This window comes from Cebidichthys violaceus, unplaced genomic scaffold (genome assembly GCF_023349555.1).
Source record: "Cebidichthys violaceus isolate CVI_PGR_0920_01 unplaced genomic scaffold, fCebVio1.0.p SCAF_206, whole genome shotgun sequence".
NCBI lineage: Eukaryota > Metazoa > Chordata > Actinopteri > Perciformes > Stichaeidae > Cebidichthys > Cebidichthys violaceus.
Window position 1 is genome coordinate 84762 of NW_027176380.1, and position 25239 is coordinate 110000.

At 42.4% G+C, this 25239-nt stretch overlaps 3 protein-coding genes across 4 annotated transcripts in view; 2 read left to right on the plus strand and 1 right to left on the minus strand.

The window, feature by feature from the left end:
* The first annotated feature begins 412 nt into the window (after nucleotides 1-412).
* On the plus strand, nucleotides 413-9631 carry hcfc2 (host cell factor C2). Of its 2 annotated transcripts, none has more exons than XM_068716705.1 (17): nucleotides 413-599; nucleotides 1265-1413; nucleotides 1507-1667; nucleotides 2082-2284; nucleotides 2503-2587; nucleotides 2691-2794; nucleotides 2925-3155; nucleotides 5425-5610; nucleotides 5731-5795; nucleotides 6153-6273; nucleotides 6385-6441; nucleotides 6535-6590; nucleotides 7166-7303; nucleotides 7412-7597; nucleotides 7697-7994; nucleotides 8093-8165; nucleotides 8260-9631. In XM_068716705.1, exons 1-17 carry the CDS (start codon nucleotides 434-436, stop codon nucleotides 8267-8269), a joined length of 2289 nt encoding a protein of 762 aa, XP_068572806.1. In that variant the 5' UTR covers nucleotides 413-433; the 3' UTR covers nucleotides 8270-9631. The 2 variants fall into 2 exon arrangements, with proteins under 2 accessions (XP_068572806.1, XP_068572807.1); XM_068716706.1 differs by having other exon boundaries at nucleotides 7169-7303.
* Nucleotides 9632-10483: 852 nt separating this feature from the next.
* Nucleotides 10484-18046, plus strand: cep83 (centrosomal protein 83). Its single transcript, XM_068716707.1, has 16 exons — nucleotides 10484-10697; nucleotides 11775-11981; nucleotides 12390-12540; nucleotides 12735-12827; nucleotides 13320-13451; nucleotides 13548-13799; nucleotides 13905-14036; nucleotides 14764-14878; nucleotides 15421-15565; nucleotides 15722-15871; nucleotides 16200-16275; nucleotides 16355-16512; nucleotides 16587-16716; nucleotides 16932-17035; nucleotides 17164-17347; nucleotides 17671-18046. The coding sequence occupies exons 2-16, from the start codon at nucleotides 11782-11784 to the stop codon at nucleotides 17806-17808; spliced, it is 2160 nt and encodes a 719-aa protein (XP_068572808.1). The 5' UTR covers nucleotides 10484-10697; nucleotides 11775-11781; the 3' UTR covers nucleotides 17809-18046.
* Nucleotides 17913-25239, minus strand: part of plxnc1 (plexin C1) — a gene marked incomplete at its 5' end in the record, with an annotated part of 9495 nt that continues 2168 nt past the window's right edge. Inside the window, 8 exons of the mRNA XM_068716708.1 lie at nucleotides 17913-18500; nucleotides 19160-19234; nucleotides 19318-19458; nucleotides 21090-21237; nucleotides 21338-21501; nucleotides 21734-21829; nucleotides 21937-21971; nucleotides 22864-22939. Coding sequence (XP_068572809.1) covers nucleotides 18396-18500; nucleotides 19160-19234; nucleotides 19318-19458; nucleotides 21090-21237; nucleotides 21338-21501; nucleotides 21734-21829; nucleotides 21937-21971; nucleotides 22864-22939 — 840 coding nt within the window. The remainder of the gene's footprint in view (nucleotides 18501-19159; nucleotides 19235-19317; nucleotides 19459-21089; nucleotides 21238-21337; nucleotides 21502-21733; nucleotides 21830-21936; nucleotides 21972-22863; nucleotides 22940-25239) is intronic.

Below are 25239 nucleotides of genomic sequence, written 5' to 3' on the forward strand. Positions count from 1 at the left end.
AACAAGGAAATAACACGGAGGCGGCCTCAGTTTGAGAAGAAGTGTGTGCGTGACGGAAGTCAGATCTGTTTCAACCAACTCTGCACTATGGACTGTCCTGATTATCATGTGGCTCAAAGGCCATGTCAACATCTGATGTGTCCTTTAAGTCTTGCAATTGACAGGAAAACGTTGCATCTTTAAGGGACTGTTCGGTAAATGTGCTGGTATCCAGTTTGTAACACAGTCTTTACGTTTTTTTATTTTCCAAGCTTAAGCCGAAATAACTCTGGTGACATCACCATGAGCAAGTAAATACATTTTGATACCAGGTAAACGAGACAGAGTGAGATGTTGTTTCCACCTCTCTGATTTAATCTCCCGTCGCCTCCTTCGCCCCGCCTCCGTCTTTGAAACGTCAACAGCGCCAAACTTCAGGCTCCCTCACGGGAAGATGACCACTGGTGCCGAGGAGCCGCAATGGAGGAAAGTCCATTCCGTCTCAGGAGTGGTACCGCGGTCCAGACACGGACACCGAGCTGCTACAATACGGGAGCTGGTTGTTGTGTTCGGTGGTGGAAATGAAGGGATAGCGGAGGACCTCCATGTTTACAACACTGGTAAGCTAACGTTAGCTCTACGCCAACGAGCAGGCTAGCGGCTAATGTTTTTAGCATGAGCAGGGGTCAAAAAGACTCACCCGGTCTTTTGCCTTTTGTGGTTAATTTAATAGGTCTTTGACAATTTTAGCATAATTTGGGCATTACGGGTTTTCTTTGCGTAAACTAAACACTAACATGAGCTGGATATCGTAATTTAAGCTTAACAGTTAGCGTCAGTAACGTTAAGTATTTCCCCCCGAAATTTAACGTTACTCGTTGTTCCGTTAGCTAACTAGCTAATTGTTACGTTAGCAGGCAACACTGAATGACGAGCCAAACACATAAGCTAGCATACTAGTTAGTAGTAACGCTATGTCATTTGTTTGGTCAGTGCAGCATTAACTGAAAAAAACAATAACTTTAATAAAAAAAGTGTGACAAAACAACACAGTTAAGTTGAGGTTATGGAGGTCATTGTGCATTAAAAGCCATTCAATTTACTGCTATTGGTATTAAAAGTCCTCTTCAGGTGGTGAGGCTGTGTTTCAGGTAATAGTTACTTGCTACTGCATAAATATCTATGTTTGTAAGGGTTATTGTACTCGAACAGGTTGTATAAAGTCAGCAGCATTCACCAGGATGTTCTGTCTAGCATAATGGTTGACATCTGCTCATCATCACAGTCTCAAAGCAGTGGTTTCTGCCTGCGGTGAGGGGTGACATCCCACCCGGCTGTGCTGCCCATGGCTTTGTCTGTGAAGGCACCCGAATACTGGTCTTTGGCGGCATGGTCGAGTTTGGGAAATACACCAACAGCCTCTATGAACTTCAGGTAATGCCATCACAGTTCTTCAGTTGTGATTCCAACCCAGTAGCTGTAGTGAAGAACATTTTCAAATCTTGACTTTGGTCCCATGTGGCTCAGGCTAGTCGCTGGCTGTGGAAGAAGCTGAAGCCCAGAGCCCCCAGGAACGGTCTGCCTCCTTGCCCTCGGATTGGACACAGCCTCACTCTTGTGGGTAACAAGTGTTACCTGTTTGGAGGGCTGGCCAATGATAGTGAAGACCCCAATGGCAATGTAACAAGGTACTGCGTAATTACACACAAGAACAGTAACATTTAATAAAGGGTTAGTTAACACTGGGTTTTTTAGCAAATCCTAAAAGCAGGGCAGACTGGTTGTTTGTGTCTGATTACTTTGTGGGTGGAGTTGGGCCAGTTGAGGGGACTTCTTACCGACATTTTATCTAGCAAGCCCTGTACTCCTCTAGTGTTTAAATCAAATATATAAATGTGTAAATGTAAGTAACGATTATTGTCATTATTGATTAATGAGTAACTTTTAAATTAGGGTTGAATCCAGAATGGGCTTCGAGTGACTTGTTGATGTGCAAATCCACAATTCAGTGAAACTGGCGTGGAGACTATTCATTTTGATATTTAACCTCTATGAAGATAGTTGCATCAATGAGTTGGACCTTTTTTTTTTTTTCATCCTAGATACTTGAGTGACTTCTATGAGCTGGAGCTGCAGTCGCTATCGGGGGCAAGAGGCTGGAGCATCCCCGAGACGAAGGGTGGCGGTCCCTCAGCGCGGGAGTCCCACACTTCGGTTGCCTACGCTGGCCTTGGCTCCCCGAAGCTCTTCATCTTTGGAGGGATGCACGGACGCCGGTTAGACGACCTCTGGCAGCTCAACCTCGGTAGAGTGTTTTTTTAATAATTTTTTTGAAATTTTTTTTTGACAGATTATATCGACTATCTGCAAGTTTCAGAAAGAAAAAATTAAACATTTGACAACCTTTAGTTGCTGCTGTACCTTGAATTAAATACAAAACTGTGGTTGTCTAAACTTATTTGCATGTTGTGAGAAACAATTCTCTGTAATGTTTAAACTTCCTTATAATTTTCCTTTCTTCAGACACAATGGTTTGGTCGACGGCTGAAACCAGGGGCACCACGCCACTTCCCAGAAGCCTTCATTCTGCCAGTGTCATTGGAAACAAGTGAGAAATCTGTTGTCATCGGTGTCATATCTCTGTTAAAGCAAATGTCTAGGTTGTATGTGACACCTGACCTGGTGAGCCTACTGTGCCCTTCTGTCCGCAGGATGTATGTTTTTGGTGGCTGGATTCCTGTACCAGAGTCAGACAAACACAATGCTTTAGGAACTGAATCCATCTGCAGTGACTCTTTAAGTGTACTAAACTTAGGTCAGTACATTTCTCTATAAATATCCCACGCTCTTGTCAGAGTTTTCATGCAGGGTGAGGCCCTGGAGAGCATCATTCTGCATCATTCAGAGGCCAGCAAGTTCACTTCTGCCCTGCTCTCCTGTCACAGACACGATGTGCTGGCAGAACCTGGGCCCAGAGCAGCAAGACAATATTGAGTCCCAGCTGCAGAGCCAGGGACCCCAGAGTGACGACCCGTATGCCTGTCGGCCCAAAGCCAGGGCCGGCCACTGCGCTGCCACTGTCGGGTCCAGACTTTACATCTGGAGTGGCCGTGACGGATACCGCAGGAGCTGGAACTACCAGGTCTGCTGCAAGGACCTCTGGTACCTGGAGACAGGTGAGGACTGAGAACAAGCTGTTAAGAGAGGCTTCAAGTGATTGATCAGTTGATCGCTGAAGCCTTGTTTATTTTGATTGCTGTACTTTCTGAAGCAAATTGTGTCAGTGTTTTAAAAAAAAATAAAAAATTAAAGCTGCGAGCAGCGATGAACGGGCCCTCGCCTCCTCCCGCACGTCAGGGGTGCCGGCGAGACTCCAACGTATGCGGCCGAGATCGTCTGCGACAGTCGGACAACGCGCTTAGGAGTCCGATGCTTTTTTTCTGCTTGGACCGCTTGACGCAGGGAATGATGCTATGCAAATAGTCCACAGCATCCTGTGTGGTGCTACAGAGCATGCACAAACATGTATTATGTTGCTCTATAACAACTGTAGACAACATTGTGTAAAAGTCATGTAAATTGGATGCCGGTTGTCAAAAAAACGCAGATTTCCCTTTGCCAGCAGGTGGCACTGTGAGTATTACTGAAAATTAGCTTGTAGACATCCTCAGGCCATGAGTGTTATCAACCATGTGAAGTTTGGGACTGTTTGGAACAAGTCCGGCTGAGTTACATCAGCTTCTTTGGTGGGGAATCACGTAAAGTAGCCGCCCGCTACGGCTAAGCCATTCCGTCAAACATAAAGCTTTTGATAACTTTTAATCACAAAGCTCTTGAGACTCTACTGACCAAATTTGAAGTGGATCCGACAAAGTCCCTAGGAGGAGTTCGTTAAAGTATAGCGACTAAAAGTAAGCCTAAATCTATTGAAAAATGACACAAAAATCAAAATGGCCGACTTCTGGTACATTTTAGAGCATGGTCCTAAGAGACTTATTTTTAAGTCTCTCTGAGATACATAATCCTACCAAGTTTCATACAGGTACCTCAAACGTAGCGCTGGGGTTGCTCTTCTGAAATATTGTAGGGGGCGCTATGGAGGCAATTTAAAACGGCCAAGGCGAAAACCCAAATAAAATCTGTCCTCCCATTACCTATAACACATGTATAAAGTTCCATGAGTTTTTGAGCATCGCAAGCCACTGATCCATCAGCCTACTTTTTCATGGCGAATGATGCGTTGCCATGGCAACGGCGTTCAACGAAAACTCCCAATATTCATGATGATGCATCATCAATGTGTTAAGGCTATCTTTACAAAATTTCAGACTGATCTGGTGAACTGGCTAGGAGGAGTAAATAAAAGTATAAAATATGATATTTCCTTTTGCCAGTAGGTGGCGCTATGAGTTATTGAACATTTTTCAATTGAAATGTGCTAAGGGTTGAAGTAGCATCATGCATAAGAAAGTCCGTGCAGATTGAATAATGTACCTTGGAGTTATAACAAGTTCTTTCTTCCCGGCCAATGAGGCAAAATGGCCGCCCCGCCACGTCAAGGTTCTTCGATGAAAACTCTAGCTTTTGATCACTTTTCATCACAAAGGTCATAAGAGCATCCTGACCAAATTTGAAGTCGATCGCATGAATTCTCTAGGAGGAGTTAGTTCAAATACAAAGGCTGAAAACGGGAAAAATCACCAAAAAACTGAAATTGAGTGAATTACTGTAGCGCCCCCTATTGGTTAAATGGACTGAAAATTGCAGGGGATGTTCCACCATGCAATGTGCACAAATACTGTAAATTTGGTGATTTTAAGATACACTATTGAGAAGTTATGTGTATTGATAAACAAGCCACGCCCCAAGAAGTTCATTGGTCCGTATCTTCTAAACGCTGTGAGATATCAACAAGCTTTTGATAACTTTTTGTGATCTAGATCCAATAATGATCCACAGCAAATTTGGTAGCAATCGGACTAAGAGTGTAGGAGGAGTTCTCAAAAATGTGTTTTTCACAAAATTCAAGATGGCGGAAAATGTTGGTAGGCGGAGCTTAGGGGTCTGAGAGGCTTTTTTGTAGATCTAGCGGATGTGGACATGTGTGTCAAATTTCAAGTAAATCGGGCATACTGGCTGAGGGGCGTCGCCGGTCCGATTTGTAGGGGGCGCTAGAGAGCCATTTTTTTACACACAAATATGTAACCTATGTCAGATGGCTATTTTCACCAGACCTGACAAGACTGCAAAATTTGGTGAGTTTTCGTGCATGACAAGTACCCCAAAAATGCTCCCAAAGCTTAAAAATAAAAATCACAATAAAAATAAAAATCCTTACAATTTCAATAGGGCCTTCGCTGGCCCGACGTTGTCGGTGGCTCGGGCCCTAAAAAAACTAAGAAAAAGCTACAGTCCCTCAATATATTCTGTTTTTTTTGTCCTCAGGTCGACCAGCCGCCCCAGAGGCAGCCTTACTCATCAAATCCACAGTCAGCATGCTTCATGTGGCGTGGCGCCCCCTGGCGGCAGCAGACCACTACATCCTTCAGATCCAGCCTGTGCCTCCACCAGGCAAATCAGCCCATCCAACTGGAACCGACGGGCTGGACACGAAGGGTAAAGACTCTGCAGGTATGGAGAGTGCATATGTTCAGCTGTCTGAAAGAATCCGTAGCATGTTTATCAGGGTGGGGAACTTTCTGAGGAGATTTGTGGCACTACAGTGACATTTTGCCTTCTCTCCTTTCTCAGGTGTCCAGTCTCTTCAGCCTCAAACTGGAGGAACCTCTAATATAGAAGCGACAGCATCAGCCCAGGTAGATGTGACTTACTGAACAAAGATTAAGGTCATTACATGTAGTAACACACCCCTGTTTTATCATCAGATATGCTGAATGGTGTATTTGATCTAGCAGCAGACCAACCACAATGATGTCGGTACTTTTCTTTCAGATTGAACTTGAACACATCAAGATGTTGTTTTTCCACAGGGCATTCACACTGAGCATGTTTAGAATGGTTTTATCAGAGCGGTGAATTCAAAAAGTAACCTACTAGTAACATACTAATACTACTACTACTACTACTGCATTTTTCCGTATTAGATTTAGATGTGAGTCTCTATTCTGAGCCCTGATCACTAATACTGGTTTGATTTCCTCTCTGAATTTCAGGATGCGCCCGCGGGGCAGGAAACTGTGGCAGAATCGGCCAACGGCTCAGCAGAGACCAAAGCACAAGGAGGGATGAGTGCTGGGAGGGAGACAGAGATGGACTCTGACACACAGCGCTGCGGTATGTCTTGGTTTCAAGTGATTATGTATTGGATGATTCTTGTGCTTCCACAAATGTAATTGTCAGAGACAGTAAAAGATGCAGTAGGCATGTTTACATTTATCCTTGTAGGTGCCGGACAGGAGACATCAGCAACAGAGGTCAGCAGCTCAGCTCAGCACCAGACAGGTGAAGATGATGCTCAGCTGTCAGTGATAAATCAGACAGAGGCATCTCTCTGTTAAGGGAAGTTTACTGTGGACTTTCCTTTTGCTTTTACAGAGTCTCAACCCGTTTCAGCTGAGAAGACAACAGACTTCTACGCCCATACACATCAGGTGAGATTAGGGCGGGGCGATATGGTGTTTAAATGATATATCTATAATTGTGGCTATGTTGCGATAACTTGATATTTTTACATTTTCTCGTAAACACTGTTTGATTTAACCTGTTGATGCTTACCGTAATGCCTAGTATATATACATACCGCAAAACAACATGGGGGCTAGTTTGACCATCCTTTTCTTAGTGGAGGCTGTCATCTTCCATCACTGTTTCCGACCTCAACACATATAAACTCGCTTTGGCTCTCCTTCCATGTTCCCTGCTTCCCTCCAATTATAAAAACATGCACGCAATACGCACATTATGCTTATAGCGGCACACACACTCCCCAAGGAGAGTGTGTGTGTGAGGGGCAGGGCCGCGGGAGAAGCAAAACACCAAAGCGAGTCTCAGGCATGATGTGAAATTTAATATTTGTACTGGATGTTTCGCGATGTGGTCATTTACTAGATCCCACATAGAACGAGCCACAATACGTCATGTGTATTCAGTATATCCTCCCCCCCTCAGAACAGTAATTATTAGCTCTCTTGGTCCTAACTAAGACTCTAAACTCCTCCCGGTCCAGCAGAATCCAGATGAAGCTGTGTGGTTTGATGTTGGTGTGTTCAAAACACTCTTCTCTGAGGTCAGTCACTACTTTCTACCTGCTGACAGTGACCAGGCGACTGCAGCCATCAGCAGCCGGCCGCCAAACACTAAAGAGGTAAAACCTTCTGTACAGTAATACATAGAGGGTCTTGACTGGGTCTCAGTGAAGATGCCAGTCATCCCTTTCTTCTCACCCACACATCCTCATCGGTTCTCCCTCCAGAGAAAGCTTCCAGGGCCTCAGGACTATCAGAGCAGAGAGAAGCAGGAGCTGGCTCCGGGTCAGACCTACAGGTTCAGAGTGGCAGGCATCAACTACTTTGGCCAGGGAGACTTCAGCCCTGTCAGCGAGTTCAAGACCTGCCAACCTGGGTTCCCTGGAGCGCCCTCTGCTGTCAAAATTACCAAGGTGACATATCAAACATATTTAAACTGAAAAGCTGTTGATAAAATAAGAAAGAGTCCCTGTTGTCTTCACATTTTCCCTAATAATCCTTCTTCTGCACAGGCCAATGATTCCGTCCACATCACATGGGAGGCTCCCCCCTCTCCATCAGGCCGGATCTTGGAGTATTCCATGTACATGGCGGTAAGGAAGAGCCGCTCCACCAGCTCGGAGCGTCCGGGTCAGATGTCCTTCATCAGGATCTACCGCGGCAGCAAGACGTCCTGCTCGGTCGGCTCCGCCCACCTGGATAATGCCCAAATCGATTGCTCGGCCTCCAACCGGCCGGCCGTGGTCTTCCGCATTGCTGCTAAGAATGAGCAGGGCTATGGTCCGGCGACGCAGATCCGCTGGATTCAAGGTGGAGGAGTCTTTTCAGTTTCTGCTCATTTTTCACATTAAATAATTTGTTGTGGTCAAATCCCAACTTGACTCGACCTCCTGTTTCTGTCTTTTTAGATTTCAGTAAATTGCGAGCGTCTGCATCCAAAGCCGACGGCAATGCTGAGGCTGACCAGGATGCTGCTGACAGGTAACCACAGTGAGCACTCATGAGTCTATTCATTTTTACTTTCTAGATTGGCTTTTTTATTGAATTGTTTCTCGTGTTCTCTTTTTTCTTGCAGCTCCAGTTGAAAATGTTTAGACCTATGACACTGTGTTTTGGAGAAGACGATGTGTGCACTCAGGAAGTTGGCAAAGTACCCCACCCAGATGTTGTATATTTCCCACAGATAGTTTTGTTAATTTATTTTTTTATGTATTATTATTATTATTATTATTATTATTATTATTATTACCTTGTAAATAGATTTTCACAGTAAGTTTCACCACGTGGCTATTTTAACAAATTGTTTTGTTAAGTAATAATAAGTAATATGTTACTACAAGCAGGATTCACTGCATCAGCCACTGATGCTTTATAAAGTATGTCGTGGTTTTAAATGAAACACAGATGGTTCAATGTTTTCAGGACCAGGACATCAGAAAGAAAATATTTCTTTGGCATGGACCAATTTTACCATCCAATTTACACAGCAAGGCTAACAAATACCAGTTGTGTCTACAGTGGAATGTTATTGTTGTTTTACAATCAGATCATTTACTATCATTCAGGTTTGGTTTAAGATCTTTGTTCATGTGTTTTGTCAATGTACACATATGTTACTACAAACATTTTCATTATCCATTACATTGCTGCGTCACATTTATTTGTTTATGATTTAGTATAATTTATCTTATTATCATTGCCATCAGGTTATTGACATTACAATTTTTTTTACAAGTTTAAGTAAGAAAAATCAAAAAAATGTTGCTGACTGAAACCAAAGAGCAGAGCCCTACTTACGTGTCTGATATTAATTAAAGTAGCAAAAATGCCACAGATGTTACAGGAAGAGATCTACTTGTTAACACTATTGTTGTCTCTGGTTTGACCAGCTCACCATTTAGTGGGCAGGAAGTACTATTATTATCTTCCCTATCCTCCTCCGTCATATCTGGACTCTGGATTATTACAGGCCTTTTTAACCGGTGTAGTGAAGGAACATGTGGACAACAACTGGACCTCACATCATTGACACCAGTGCTGCATCTCTTCATGTTCTTACCAACAGGTTCCTTACTTCCAGAGAAGATCATTTCTCTTCTTGTATGAAAATAACTAGATATAACTTTAAGGTTGAAGAAGATATGTTCAGGATATGCACATAGAGTATTGTTTAGATTTAACATTCTACATCGAATTTAGCTGTAGACTCATTATTTCCCTTAAGACTTTTATTGATCCCCGTTTCAAACTTTATCCCCAAGAGTACAATTTACCCATACTACCCACAGATTATCATTTTAGATTTAGTGTGTGTGTAATGCAGCTCACTATGTTCTCATTGGGGACAAATACGATTGTAAACAGGGACCTATGAAGTGTTATGGCCTGCATTTGGCCTTTTAATAGCAGTAACCAAAACATTAAAAAATATCATTTCTGGCAGTGTTTATGGTCTGTTGTATGGTATGTTCAGTGATCTGGTTGAAGCCAAGTCTATATTTACACAAACAGAGCTTTTTTACTGCAATATTCCCAAATATATATTAGAGTAATTATTGTTGAGAAGTGCAAGAATAGCTGTATTATCTGTAGTATTTGCTGTATGTAACGATGAGTGAGCATCTTAATTGGCTGGCCTCTCAGGGTGGGTGTCCAGCTGTGAACTGATACCTAGTAAGATGGAGTTCAACAACTGTTTCTTAATAAGGCACCTCATAATTACTGAGGTAACGGTTAAATGTAGATTAGTCCCTGGCTGATTTCCACATGCATGAAGTGAGCAGGTGTGTTGATTTTTGGGTGGATATAACCTAACCTTTTTTCACTTATCTGTGCCTTGGACAAAATAATCCAAAATACACAGATATGCTGACTTTGCTACTTAATATTAGTAACTATTGGTTGCTCAAATTTGGTTAAATAAATATGAAGGACTAGTATATGCTGAGCATATTCAGTCCATAGAGGGGATGTATTAGTTACGATGGAGTGGTGAAAGAAGCAGTCCTAAAACCCAGAAATAATTTTGCACTTCCGGTTCCCTCGTTTTTTAAAATAGGTGTTTGGTTAGATGCCTGAAATGATATATGTGGTTAACACAAGTTTAAGATATTTAAATGTTGTGTGTTGTGTGTTTGCCACAGAGCTTTTTTACTGCAATATTCCCAAATATAATTTGCCTAATGTCACGTGAACCAGTGTGACGCTAACTTCCGGAGTTGGCCTCCAGATTTACGTCATCATTGCGCGACTTTATAGTAAGTAGCGGGTAGTTATTAACTTTGCGGTTATATCTATAAGTACACAGCAAAATATATATAAATCCAGTATGAAAGCGTTCAATGAAATAGCTGCTTGATAAGGTTTGTACGGTATTCCTTTGCCGAGAGAAATGCACTTTAGGAAAACATTCCCATGATCCCCCAGTTTGTAGTCTAAAGATTAGCAACCTAGCGCCGACTAGCAAAGCAAATAGACAGAAAGTAGGAAAGAAAGCTCTAAATTCAACAAAAGGTAAGTAGCTTTCAGCAATCAACTGCTAAAGTTTATGCATTAAATGACTGTGTTGTTTGATACTACTTTATAGTGTTGTAATTCATTCTTTGTAACCCAAATATGCGCTGATTGTACACAGTTGTACATTAGCCATGTTTTCAAGCTTAGGTTCCTATTTCCGGTTTAGCTGTAGTTATAGTAGTTATGTTTGCATTTTCATTGAGAAAAAACGTCTGAATCATATTAACAATTTCTTGTTTAAAAGTGCATTGTCATGCCTCTGCAAGGAAAATGTCAAAGGCAGCGAGTGTCCGATAACAGATGCACTATGGTAGCTAGCTAGTTAGCATATCGTTATTTGAGAGCGCGTTATTTAAAAACAACTCAATGCTCTTGACCAATTTCAGACGTCAGTTTGCAATTATCAAGCCCACTTTTTATGCGTATGTCTGGTGTAAGTTAATTTAGGGTTAAGTTAGCGCTGCAAGAGATACAAACAAACAAAAAGTGCACAGTAAGTTAATGTTGAATGACGTTTGTCCGATTTTGTTTGGTGGCGCTTAGGTTAACGTAACTACCTAGTTAGATTTACTGTTTTATCTTTTGTCTGCTTATGAAACTACACATTATTATCATTATTATTATTACTATGTTAGTTTATTCTCACGGAATGACATTGGTCTAACATTTGCTTCCAGCGATGGATTGGATGCTTGATGTTGAGTCGTTAAAGTGTTTATTAGTTACAATTACAGACTTGCGTATCCACAGCAGACCTACAAGCCAGGGAATGGAGCTAACTAATCACTTGAGATTGATTCAGAGCCTTGTCTTGACTGCTAAGAGGTTGTGATTGAACAAGTAGCAGGGGGACTCCTCTCAAAGCCACCATGGTAACTAACTGACAACAAAGCCAGGAATAATTTTTGCCCACTAAGAGCACCTCGCCACACTTGGAGAGAGTGCAGTCGGTTGTTGTCACTGTTAAGAAAAGAGAGCATACTATTCCTTTTTTGTTGTTGTTGGATACACACAGCAATTCCTTTGCTTCGTTCTCTCAGCTTTTCTTTATCTCCGCCTGTCTCTTTGCTGCAGAGGTGCGATGGCCTCCTCCGCCCTCGGCCAATTGGCTCCTATCCTCCCAAACCTGGAGCCTGGGATGGGGAAGTCGGCAGCCATGCTGGGCTTGTCTGCTGGGTTGGGGGGAGCAGAGATGGAGCTGCAGAAGATGCTAATCGATGAGAGGATGAAGTGTGAAAACCACAGGACCAACTACCAGACACTAAAGGCTGAACATGCCAGGTAAATTTGATTAAAGATAAACTTGTTTTATATTGATATATGATATAGCATTTATGGTTGCAGGAGTAGAGAAAACATTTAAAAGACCGTAACCACATATCCTCAACATAATGATTGATGACCTCATTTAGGATATTTTGATTGTTTTTCACCCAAAAATATGATTTTTTTTTTTATTGTAAAAAGAAGTATCCCATCTGTGAGGCAAAACAATATTTATTTCTTAACCGTATGTAAGGTGAAGTAATTCCACTATGCTTTAGTGACATTTTAAGAGTGTTATGCGCATTTATATGATTATTGGAATAATTTGGTAATTTGTAAAAAAAATAAATAAAAATGTGGCCATAATAATCGTGACATGACATTTTCATAGCCTCCCATGTCTACCTGGTGTCTTTCTTGCAGCTTGCAGGATGAGTTCACCCAGGCGCAGGGTGAACTGAAGCGTCTGCTGAGCGACAGACAGGCACAGCAGGAGAAACTGCAGCTGCTGTTGGCGGAGCTCCGAGGAGAACTGCTGGACAAAACAAGGGAGCTGGAAGAGCTGCGACTGCAGGTAAACCAAACCCGAGAAGCAGAAAGACGTAGCCACGAAACAATCCTCTGCTCTTTGACAGTGACCAAACCTCCTTTGTTATGAAGGGTTACGTTCACAGATCAAAACATCTCTGCAACTTGACTTCTACTGACTTTCTTGACGTGTGTGTGTGTGTGTGTGTGTGTGTGTGTGTGTGTGTGTGTACGGACCAGGTGATGACCCCTCAGCGGCTGGAGTTGCTCAGAGCTCAGGTGCAGCAGGAGATGGAGGCTCCAGTCAGAGAGAGGTTCAATAAACTGGAGGAGGTCAGTCTGTTTGTGTTGCTCAGCACTGGTGTCATTGATAGAGTTGCTATCCATCTACTTATATTGTATGTTTAGTGTACAATTCCCCTTGTCATTATGGATGTCAGAAATGGATATGCTAATTTATTTTTTAAGGATTAATTCCCAGGGGAAGCTTAAATGACTGCCTATGGGAGTCAGTATAATAGACAGGAATGTAAAATGTTGGTATTATCTTTTAATACCTGCTGGAAATCGGTGTCAGCAATGTCAGCTGTGGCTTTTAAGTTCATAGCAAGGGGTCTTTGTCAGCGTTTGATTGCTGTCGTCATGTAAAGATCTTGTCAACAAATATAACAAAATACTTTTAAAAAACATTACCAATCCTAGTTTTAAATTGAGAGCCTTTTGACAATCATTTGAAAAGTAATTTCCATTTAGTCTGCTTGATTGCTCCTGTTCTTCTCTCACTGATTTGGGGGTAATTTGTGTTTTCATGTTTCTTTGTTTCAGGAGACTGAGAAGTACAGGTCGGAGTACAACAAGCTGCGGTATGAGTTCACCTTTCTCAAGTCACAGTTTGACCACCAGAGAGAAGAACATGCTCACATGCTGGAGGAGAGGAGGATCCGCTATGAAGCAGAGGTACGTTTGTTGTTCGGTTGCTCAGCATTTGGATTCTAGTTGTTGTGGTGCGCTGATTGCTAGATACAAATTAAAATGACCCCCCGCTGTTGTCAGATCTCTCGTCTGGAGAAGGACCGAGAGGACCTGGTGGCTCAGTACCAGGGTTCAGACACACTGCGTGATGGGAAACGCGTGGAGGCTCTGCTGAGGGAGAAGGCCCAGCTCCACCTGAGGCTGAAGGGTCTGGAGGCAGAGCTGGCCGAGCTTCGCACCCAGAAAGACAACTCGGGCCAGCAGGCCGAGAGCGTCCAACGCATCCAGATCAGACAGCTAACAGAATCTCAGGCTGCAGTGAAGTCGCTGGAGGTGAGACGGCAATAGCTCACCTGATGCACTGTTTAAGCATGAGCTCATTTCATCTTGATAGCTTGATGATTTTGCTATGAAAGTGACTGGTTGTTGTTGTGACAGGCGGAGTGTCAGTCGTTGCGTTTACAGCTGGAGCGAATGGAGAGCGAGCTTCTTCTGACACACGAGCAGAACAGCCAGCTCACCGGACGACTGAACAAAGCCGAGCGAGAGGTCAACGCTCTCACCTGTCAGGTACGCAGTTGTTTGTTTTTGTATCAATACACAGCACTGTCTGGGCTTTTTGTCCATCCAGGATTTGTTTAAGGTGTAAAAGAGCCGGTGTTTCTACAGTAGCCCAGAATGGACAAACCAAGCACAGGCTCTAGATGGGGCCATTAGTGTTTCATGATTTTGGGTCGGCCACCATAGTTCTGCACACAGTAGTAATTTCAGTTGGTTGCAATGTGCAACCTCACTACCAGATGGCGCCAATTCCTACATTGAACCAGTAACAACATGAATTCTAGTGGTGTAACAGACAGTAGCTGATATTTTTTTATTTCCTAATCCTTTGAATTGTGTTTTTATGCAAACCACTATAGATGACTATAACAAAGTAAAATAATAACATTTAGACTTTTAGCCAGTTAACACTGACTTTTGGCCGGTGAAATGATGGTGGGAAAGAAGTAGTTTTTAGCCTTATATACTAACAATCTGTATAGGCCAATATGGCTCATTGACGAAAGGCAATCCATGTTGCCGGCATCCCTGAAAGTTTAATTTGCTTCCTTTTTTTTTGCTGATCCGATGATACAGTCTTGAGTTTTGTGATCCGTTGCACCCCTAATGAATTCAAATGTGTGGTCACGACTTGTGCCTAAAGTCCTGTCAGACCTAGTTGAACCTAGGATACTCAAATTATTCTCTATCTACTGGTGGTTTCAAGTTGTCCAATCTGTCTTTTTGTGGTTCTCAGATTGACAGCCTGAAGCATTCACATAAACTGGAGGTGGCCAGCGTCAAACTGGAGTGTGCCCGCTCTAAAGGGGAGTTGGAGAGAGAGAGAGATGCACTGCATGGCCAGATTGACGGTATGGATCTCTCACACACACACACACACACACACTCTACAGTGAGAGGTGGACCGGGTTCCTAAAAACAATCAACTGATCTAGGGTAGAAGGTATAGATGGTTCACTGCTATGAATTCACAATTTGTAACACCTGCAAGTCCAAAATAAGTTGTAGAGGAACAACCCTAAAAACATTTGGAAGAACTAACTTTATCAGACTATTCCATCATGCTGCTCAGAGTAATCACAGGGACCATCTACAGATGGCACAGAGCTAAACATTAATGCTGGTTGCGTTGAAACTCTGCTCAGTAAAAATGAGTATTGAGCAAAGGTAAATTACAACGCTGTTAAAATTTTTGGCGAGAACCTTAAATAAATACAGTAGGTTAAAGGAGACATTTTCATAGCAATGTGAAATAGATATTGGAGAGAGAAATATGACCAGTTTAACTTCCTAACACTATCTCTAAGCACCTTTTCAGATTATATGTAGCAATAGTCTCTGACAGAATACACCACCCTGTTTCCATTACCCTCCGGTTCTCATGGTGACTCAGGTCTGCAGACAGACGTGGAGGTGCTGAAGGCTGTGGTGGAGCGACACAAGGAGGGTCTTGTGGAAAAAGAGAGAGAGTTGGTCAGGAAGGTGCAGTCTGCCCGCGAGGAGGAGTTCCGCAAAACTGCAACCCTTCACGAGGAAAAGTGAGAATCACCTTTTGTTTTATTTCAGTTACGGATATGAGTCTTGCTTTGGAAAGATGCCCGGTGTTGAATTTTAAATGCCTTGTTTTACAAAATCCAAAAGATTTATTTATTTTCTTCCACTGTGCATCCTTCCGTCTTATTTTCTGTTGCTAGGTTGGAGGTGGAGAACCGTCTCGCTGCTCTGGAACAGCAGAGGGCTCTGCAGGACGCTGCAGATCACAGCCTGAAGGAGGAATGGGAGGAACGTGTTCGCGTCACCCAACAAGGAGAGGAGTCAGCTCGCAGGGAACTGCAGAACCTGAGGTCAGCTTCATACTGAATGTTGACACAACAAATAACTGTACATGTAGAGGCCACAGTTTAATTTCTGAAATAAATTTAGAAGCGTAAGACTACTGCACATATCAGCAATCACTGTATGTGGTTGGCTGTGAGTGGAAAAGCCAGTTTCTGTAGCTATACCAATGTTTTGCAGTCTATTGCACAAATTAAGTGGTGTCAAGGTTAGACTTGCCCAGCATGTGAAGACCGTTCTATTTTTATTTAGTGAGCATCAGGATGTAATGTTGAAGTTGGGTTTATGATCCTACAAAGAGAAATGGCATTAATGAAACTGTTTTGCGTTTTACAGAAGCAAACTACAGCAGCAAAGCTCACATCTTGAGGCGCTTGAGAGACAGAAAGCAGAGATCGCTGACCTACAGCAGGTTAGTCCAAGTGTAATCTGTCCTGCAGCCAGCAAAGCCAGGGGAAGTTGGCTGAAATAAGTTTTGTTTGACCCAACAGCTGAACCAGGAACTGGGTGTCCAGCTGGGGACGCTGTCTCACTCCGAAAGTGACTTGATGGAGACAAACCAGCGACTGAAAGAAACTCTGGACAGAATCAGGGAGGATCTCAGGACGGCCCGAACCCAGGCTGAGAGGAGCCAACACGAGGCAGAGAGGTACTGTACTGCTCAGATAATTACAGACATGAAGTCACGCGTCTTTTGAAATATCGCTTCAATTAAACCTCCAGGCTGGTGGAGGACCATCGGGTTGAGTGGTTGGAGGAGAAACACAAGCTGCAGGAGCGAGACGCTGAGCTGCAGCAGAAATACTCTCAGGCCAAAGAGAAACTGCATAGGGCAGCCATGGCCCAGAAGAAGGTACTGCTGCTCCTCATACCGTCTTTAATTTGAGAATGCATCAAATACTTTCCAAAAGGGTTTCTTCATGCTACTTGGAGCATACATTGTGTGTGTGTGTGTGTGTGTGTGTGTGTGTGTGTGTGTGTGTGTGTGTGTGTGTGTGTGTGTGTGTGTGTGTGTGTGTGTGTGTGTGTGTGTGTGTGTGTGTGTGTGTGTGTGTGTGTTTTGCACAGAGGAAAACGCTGACAGAGAACAAAGAGAAGAGAATGCAGGATAAGATTCAGTTGCGGGAGGCCAAAATAGAAGAGTTGGAGCTGGAAGCTGCTGCAGCAAAGAAGTAAACTTTAAACCTTTCAGAAACTGAAGATGTGTTAAAGCCTACAAATAAAGTAACATTAGGAAACTCAAATTACCGGCTAACCTTGGGTGTAGTGGTCTTATCCTTATCTCCCCCTCTCTATCTAGACGTTCATCGTTCTCAGAGGAGCAAGCGCAACTTAACAGACGATTGAAGGAGCTGCAGCGACGACATAACGAGTTTCGGCGCCTCCTACTGGGCGGCCAGGGTGCCTACAGCGCTGGCCCCACCCTCTTGACCCCCTCCCCCTTTGTTCTCCTCAAGTCTGAGGGGCCGTTAGCCAACATACCAGTAAGCATAACTCTTTTTCATCAGTCTGTAGATGGGTGACAATGCTGTGTAAATAGTTAAATGGAGACAAGAGAAGCAGCAGTATTTTATATGTAATGCAGAACATCAAACCCACAGTTTAGAGGTTAATTGATGAAATTCAGCACAACACTCAGGTTGTCATCATAAAACCTACAAACTGTAGAAGCAGAGCAGCTCCACCACAGTAACACGTTACAGAAGGACGTGTGAAACGAAGCACTATGGCATGACAAGGTCTGCATAAATGAAGCTAATATTGCTGTTGTTACATTTGCTTGTTGAACCCTTCTCCCTCCCTCCAGGAGGAGCAGCATCAGAGGGAGCTGACCCTGCTCCGTCGCAGGCTGGAGGACCTGGAAAGCGCCCAGCAGCAGCAGCTGGAGGAACTGGGATCTCTGGTGCAGAGGGACCGGGTCATTACCTCCCAGCCTGACCTCTGACCTTTACACTTCTTTCCATTGACATGAAGCACTAGAATGGACTTTAATAACAAATGTCTAATGTTGCACTTAAAAAAAAAAAACTGATCACAACATCCTCAGGGTTCATTTTTTACATTGAGATGTATTGTTTGCTCTGAAAAGGTTTTTATACAGAGGAGTTGAGAAAAGGCACTACAAGCTGTGAATTGTACATACAGTCTGTTGATGCAATTAAAAATGTTTCAACTTAAAACTGTATTGCAACAATCGTCACTTTTTTTTCCTGACATCTGGATTCAAACAAACAAATCAGTAGCATAAAACTGAACATGTATCAGACACATCACCGGTCAACAGCTGTCTCCTAAACAGTTACAAAAGTGCTTTCAGTAAAAGATTCCTTCTTTACAGATCTGATAAGTGATGTGTGCCTCATCAGTATCTTCAAAAGTGGTTTTAATGCCAAAAAGAGAAAGCATTTTAATGCAAGACACAAAACTCCTCACTTGTTCATGTAATAACCGTCATGTTTGGCAGTACCTCATCTTTGTAGCAGGAGATTTACACTGTGGAAAAAAAAGTGTTCCCAGTAAAAGGATGGCGGCTCAGTTCCAGGAGCAGCTTTTTAGTCCATCAAACAAGTTCTTAACATGATGTAGTTGCTCCATCAGCTCAGTAGGGGCTCCGATTTGGTCCAGCTTGTCTTTGATCTTTAGAAAATTACAAAAGAGCAATTGTAAGGCGTTTTTACAAATCCATCTCTACAATCTCGTCCAAATTATGTTGGTAAGATATATTCCAGACACCTTTCAATTATTTTCATATCTATTCATGAAGCTCGGGTGTTCTGTCCAAAAACATGCAGTGTTACATTTTGAAAAAGTACCACCCTGAACAGGAAACGACTGCTGAGCAAAGCAGAGGTAAATCAAAAGATCTCATTTCCTGTGTCTTGTGACTGTTTCACAACTCTTGATGCCAGCCTCACAGATGAAATGTGGATCAGTTGTGCAAACTCCTTCATGAGCACCACAACTGATCCAATATGAGTAGATCTTACAACCTCATCTACTATTGACACCACTTATTGAGATGCATTTGATCACACCGATTCAAATGCCATCTTAAATTCATTTTAGCATTGCTCAACTTGCTCTCTGTATCAGGTTGAGTTCATACTATATGGCTAGAAGTGTCCTGGGTTAGATTTGCTGTCACCTAATGATTACTGTGAACCTTTGAGCCTAACCTTTTATGATTAAATTGTATCACACTGTTAAAACTCAGACAGGTAGTTTGTCACCCACTACAGCATTCTGCTTGATATGCAACTAGAATACAGTTAGAACAAAACCAGAAGAGAACTGACCTCGGTGAAGTATCGCTGTATGAATTTGTAGAGCTCTCTGAGGGCTGCAGCTTCGTTGAACTCGTTTATGTGTTTCTGAAACGAAAAGTCATCCAATAACTGCTGGTCTTCACTGTGCCAATTATTATTTAAAGACTTTCTACAGAAATAGACATTACCTTTGACTCTTCCTGCAGGAATTCCTTGAATTCTGACTCTGTGATTTTTGACTGGTCTTTGATGTGCTTGTAGTAGGCCTTTACTTCCTGTTTGAACTTTGGGATGTCTTTGGCGTAGAGTAGCTTGTTGGTTGGTGTATACTGAAACACAATATTCAAGATATAGTGCGACTCAAACTCCATATTAAAATTGATAAATAAATTAGCAACAGTTAATACTCTTAAACGCTTCATCCCAGCGGACGCATCCCAGATAAGCATTGCATTCCCCTTTTGTTTTTATTATCCATACGGGCTAATATCTATTTGTTTGACATTGGTGCTCTTGGGGCAAAAAAGCAAACAGAGGAAACTTGCTTCATACTTCGTTCGGATGAGCTTGTCACAGCCTTAACGTTAGAGCAAGGAGGACGATCTGTCTGAGACAACATGTACGATGATGAAAGTACACACACCAGCAACATTCAGTCTCCACCTCACTGATCTGCTGCCACACTTTGTCTATCCTGAGTTTTATATGTCAGTCTGCGTCCGTTATCAGATAGCTTGTGTAACCTCTTTGTGTCGGTGCAATGATGTATTTCATGACTTTGTTTTTTACTTTTCCCGACATACTATACTATGACTTACTTTATTCTTTGTGCTACACTATGACATTTATCGACATATTACTTTTGTCAACATATTGAAAACTACTTCACCAATTGCACAATCAACTGAACTATCCAGATAAAAAAAAAAAATTATATTCACCACAATCTGTCAGTATCCTTTCAACTGTGCCTCTGTATTGCTTGCTGCAACTCTGTTTTTTGGCAACCACTTTTCTCCATGTCACTGGATAACAGCATTGCTTGGTGGAAGAATGATGATTTGTTATCAATAAAGTATTGTATTCTTAGTCCTGTGTGATTTCATATCATATTGTCAAAAAAAGATCCTAATCTTAAAAAAGTCATAATGTAGTATTTCTTGAAAATTGAAAGTATAAAATGTCTGCAGTATAGTATGTCAAAAAAAGTAAAAGAAAGTCACAGTATAGTATGCTGATGAATGTCAAATCATTCAATAAATGTCATAGTATAGTATGTCAAAAAAAGTATGATAGAAAACCCCCCCAGAAAAGTCATAGTATAGCACAGGGGTCACTAATAGGCAGACCCAGACAACGTCGTATCCGGACCCTGGACCTAAAACCGATAGTTGAGAATTATTTTATTTTAACCGGCGCAGCTTTTCTAGCATTTACTCATTCAGCGGTCCAGGAAACACACCGACCAATTACATGCGTTGTATCACGTGATGCTACTCAGCCAATCAAATATGTGTATTCTGATAAACTTCCCGACTCAAGTGAGATTCTCACACACGGGAGAGACCGAGTAGTCAGAGAATTAGCGTTATGCGAGTCAGAGAAGTTATTCCACAAAAAGAGGAATGTGGACAGCAAGACCACAGCCTTTAAATGAACGGACAGACTCTTAAATGTTAATTCTTCCCACGGGCAGTTCAAAACCACTATGTCTCCTATGTTCAGAGACCGTGGTGATTAATAAAAGCGGCAATGTGAAGCGAGACAAAAATAAAATCATCATAAAAATCATAAAATAGTATGTTGAAAAAAGTCATAGCGCAGTATAATTAACCTTTCCTGCATATACCTAGCTTCATATTAGAGTTGATCTGTTTTTGATTCCACCTCACGGCTGAACACAGAGGTCACGTGGGTTTCCTGTAATAGTAAATTCTAAGACTTTTGTCTTCTGCGTTACCTTTCCCAGCTGGGTCTCGCTGAGGGAGAAGGAGTCCATGAAGGCCTGAGCGATGACAGTTAGGCAGCTATCGAGTTGGGGAGTCTTCTCCATGTCAAAAACAAACTGGGGGTTTTTCAGGATATTGACCCAGAAGCGCAGAGGTAAACTGTAGGCATGTCAGGAAAAAAAAGGTGTTGTTTTAAGGGCAAACTTCTGTACTAAAGATTCTCAAACTGTCCACAGTGCTTTGGATGATCCAACAATACCTGTTGGTCTTCCAGATGTGTAGGACATCCGGGTCGGTGATCTTCAAGTTGTCCGCCTGAGTGTCCAGGAAGTCAAAGAAGTATTTGATAGCTTGCGGGGCTCTGCTGTGCGGCGTCCCCCAGATAGATCTGAACAGGTTCTCCACAAATGAATGCACCGCCACCTTAGAGAGGGAGAACAAGGTAATGTCATTTCCTGCTTTCCCTTATAGTCCAGAAAATTCCAAAATGCACACTTGCAATCAGAGTGCCTACGCGTAACCTGTGTAGACTCAAGGATAACAAAAATGACATGCTTCCACTGCAACATTAAAAGTGCTGCAGGCGGTAAAAACACTGGTATCTGTATTTTAGTGTTGGTGCGTGTTTGAGTGAAACGTTGTCGGTTCATCTTGCCTTGGTGGAGAACAGCTTGGTGAGGTGCACTTCCTTCAGTTTTAACTTCTTCCTCTCTGGGTTCTTTCTTTGGTCCTCGTCTACATCAGGATCAATCTGCAGAAAAGAGCAATTAAAGAACCATTTAAATTAGTCAACCTCAATTCCTGTATATGTATATATGTGTAGTGATATGCAGACATAAAACAACATCTGCCTCTTACCAAGTGGAAGTATTTTCCGGAGAAGTTCTCATTGTCTAAAAGGAAATGAACAAAAATGAACAGTGATCATTACCAGAAACAATAAGCCAACTTGTCTGCCATCCAGCATTTGGTTATGGATTTATTAAAAAGGTGAAATATGCAACTTTTTTCCATGGATGGTCAAATAATTTTGTGACATTTGCTATTTGTTAGTTTCACACATGTACTGCCAACTGTAAGGCAAGGCAAGTTTATTTGTATAGCACATTTCAACAAGGCAATTCAAAGTGCTTCACATAAAACCATTAAAAGAAAAGGAGATTTAAAAACAATTAAGAACAAGCTGTAGGTTGATTGTGCCCCATCAAAACAAAAGCAGTGGCCACAGTGCAGGTAGTGCACACAAGTCATATTGTTAGTGTGTGGCTAAATATGAAGCAGAGCTGTTTGTACCAATAAAGTCCACCCAATCAACATGTTAAGGTCCTCGTACGGGACGTCTGTGACTGAGCTTTATACCGGGTCTCAGGGTTCTCCGACTCTGGTGCCAATTCATATCACGTGACCTGCGTTCCAGTTTTAGGACACATGGATGACAAATCAACCATTTCCATTTGCTAATCATGATTTAGGAAGTGGTGGAAAGCTTAAACAAAGACAGAGAGAGGACCTTGAAATTGTTTGGCCACACGTACTGATGAAGGTGAAGAATGGACTTTCATGCTCAACATGTGAACAGGTTTCATGGGTGGTACAAAATGTACCAGAAAGCTCTGTTGATTTCCTATCAATAGTATCTCATTTTAACTTGCCAGCTGGCTCCGTCTCTTTTTCCCCCCATTCTTGCTAAACCAAAATAATTCTCTTTCTGGCTCCATCTTGATCTCTAGAAGAGTGATAATGATATTACGTGAATTAAACAATGTTTTTCTTCTCAGCTCTTACCCTTCAGACTTCCCTGCGGGCTCAGAGGAGGATGACTTTTCCTCGAAAGCACTTTGATTGTAGCTCCATCAGGAACCTACAGGAGAACAAACAGACCAACACACAGACGTGTTAATAAATGACAATCGGTTAGTTTGAGATACACTGCGCCCGAATGGTGGACGAGAGCAGGAGGCGTTGGAAAAAAAGCTCTGGTCAAGCCGGTCAGTTTCGAGGAGCCTTGAAAGAATAAACAGGAAGTCAAAGAAACAGTCACATCCTGTTAGATCCCATCTGTAGGCTACTTGTAATTTACAGACCACGTTTGGATTTGTTTATGCATTTGTAAATATAAATTTACGTGGAAATGTGCGTGTATCTGCATTGTATTCTATCCGTTGTTCTTTTTCATGTCTGCCTTGAAAAACATTTCCCATCATGCACTGGGTCTTGCATTCGTTGAAGAGCAACTGCTGCGCTTGGCTCTGAAAACTGCTCATGTGTTGCAAGGAGATGTTCAAGAAACATCAGCCTTCAGGAACTTAAAAAAACCTCTTTATTTGCTCAATTCTACTTTCATTAAAACATAATTTTCTCCAGAACTGGGCATTACAATGACTTCCCCAGACAGCAATACCTATTGTTGCTTGCTTAACTAATCATGTTTTTTTGAGTTGTGTCGTGGCTTTGTAATATGGCTTATACTGTCCGGCCCATCAGTCTAGCTTTCACAGGCTGTACTCTGATAGATGATAAACACACAAAAAGACTCCATGATACAATTATGAAGCCATTACTAACCACTCTTACTCCACCATGTTTCTTTTTTTCCTCTTGTATTAAAAAAAAGTGTCTTCTTGTAAGTTTTAATGTCAAAGTGAGACGGGGTTTCTCACTGAGATGCAGTAGACTGACTCAGTTGTGCCAAATTCAATTCTGTTGTGGGCTACAGGAAATGATTAGTCTTAACAGCAGTTCAACAGCAAATTTCAAAGTAAGGAAAGTAAAAGTACATTTCTGTGTTCATTCCCCAACAACAAGAAGTCAATACAGAGAAAGCTGGACAGTTGTCCGACTATCTGCTTTTTGTTCTTTTGGCATAACACCACATAGACCACATGACCTCTCTGTGACGACTGGCCAGGTTAGAAGACAGCTGGAGAGACTACACCAAGGAAAGGCTGCGGGACCTGATGGCATCAGCCCCAGGGTCCTGAAGACCTGCGCCATCCAGCTGTCTGATGTCCTGCAACACCTATACAACCTGAGCCTGAAGCAGGAGGAAGTCCCAGTGCTGTGGAAGACGTCGTGCCTGGTTCCTGTACCAAAAAAGCCGACACCATCTGGCCTCAATGACTACCGACCAGTTGCCCTCACATCTCATGTGATGAAGGTGCTGGAGAGGCTGGTCTTGGCCCACCTCCGACTGCAGGTGAAATCATCACTGGACCCTCTGCAATTTGCATACCAGCCTCATGTGGGAGTGGACGACGCCATCATCTACCTGCTGCAACGAGCTCAGTCACACCTGGATGGAACCTGTGCCTCTGTGAGAATCACTTTCTTTGACTCCTGTGCATTCAACACCATCCAACCAGTGCTACTGAGTGAGAAGCTGCGGGTGGTGGGGGTTAACGCGTCCACCGTCTCCTGGATCACTGACTACCTCACAGGCAGACCACAGTTTGTCCGACTGGGCAGTGTGCCGTCTGACACGGTGGCCAGTGATACTGGAGCCCCACAGGGAACTGTTCTGTCTCCCTTCCTGTTCACCTTATACACCATTGACTTCCAATACAACACGGGGTCATGCCATCTGCAGAAGTTCTCTGATGACTGCAGTGGTCGGGTGTATAAGGGATGGACGAGAGGAGGAGTACAGGGCAGTAGTGGATGACTTTGTGGAGTGGGCCGGTAGATAGATAGATAGATAGATAGATAGATAGATAGATAGATAGATAGATAGATAGATAGATAGATAGATAGATAGATAGATAGATAGATAGATAGATAGATAGATAGATAGATAGATAGATAGATAGATAGATAGATAGATAGATAGAAACTTTATTGATCCTGTGAGGGGAAATTATTTTGTTACAAGCAGCAATAGGTTCCAGAGCAGCAATAGGTTACAGGTATAAAAATCTTAATATTATATATAAAGAAAAAAGAAAAAGAAAAATACAAGAAAAATACACATGTCACAATACACAATATATACAATTATAATAGAGTAAAGATGTTATATAAAAAATGCACACTATATACACAGTGAATAGAATAACAGAATAATATTAAATCAACTAAATAAACAGTAGTGCAAAGATTTAACGATTTGATTTGGCCCGAGGTGATTTATTATACAGTCTTATAGCGGTAGGCAGGAATGTTCTC

Excerpts from the sequence above, each read along its gene's own strand:
- hcfc2 (XM_068716705.1), top strand. The coding sequence starts at position 434 with ATGACCACTGGTGCCGAGGAGCCGCAATGGAGGAAAGTCCATTCCGTC. Across the intron at positions 7,304-7,411 it reads GGCCGCCAAACACTAAAGAG|AGAAAGCTTCCAGGGCCTCA; the intron begins GTAAAACCTTCT and ends TTCTCCCTCCAG. Across the intron at positions 7,598-7,696 it reads CTGCTGTCAAAATTACCAAG|GCCAATGATTCCGTCCACAT; the intron begins GTGACATATCAA and ends TCTTCTGCACAG.
- cep83 (XM_068716707.1), top strand. The coding sequence starts at position 11,782 with ATGGCCTCCTCCGCCCTCGGCCAATTGGCTCCTATCCTCCCAAACCTG. Across the intron at positions 12,828-13,319 it reads GGTTCAATAAACTGGAGGAG|GAGACTGAGAAGTACAGGTC; the intron begins GTCAGTCTGTTT and ends TCTTTGTTTCAG. Across the intron at positions 15,872-16,199 it reads AGGGAACTGCAGAACCTGAG|AAGCAAACTACAGCAGCAAA; the intron begins GTCAGCTTCATA and ends TGCGTTTTACAG.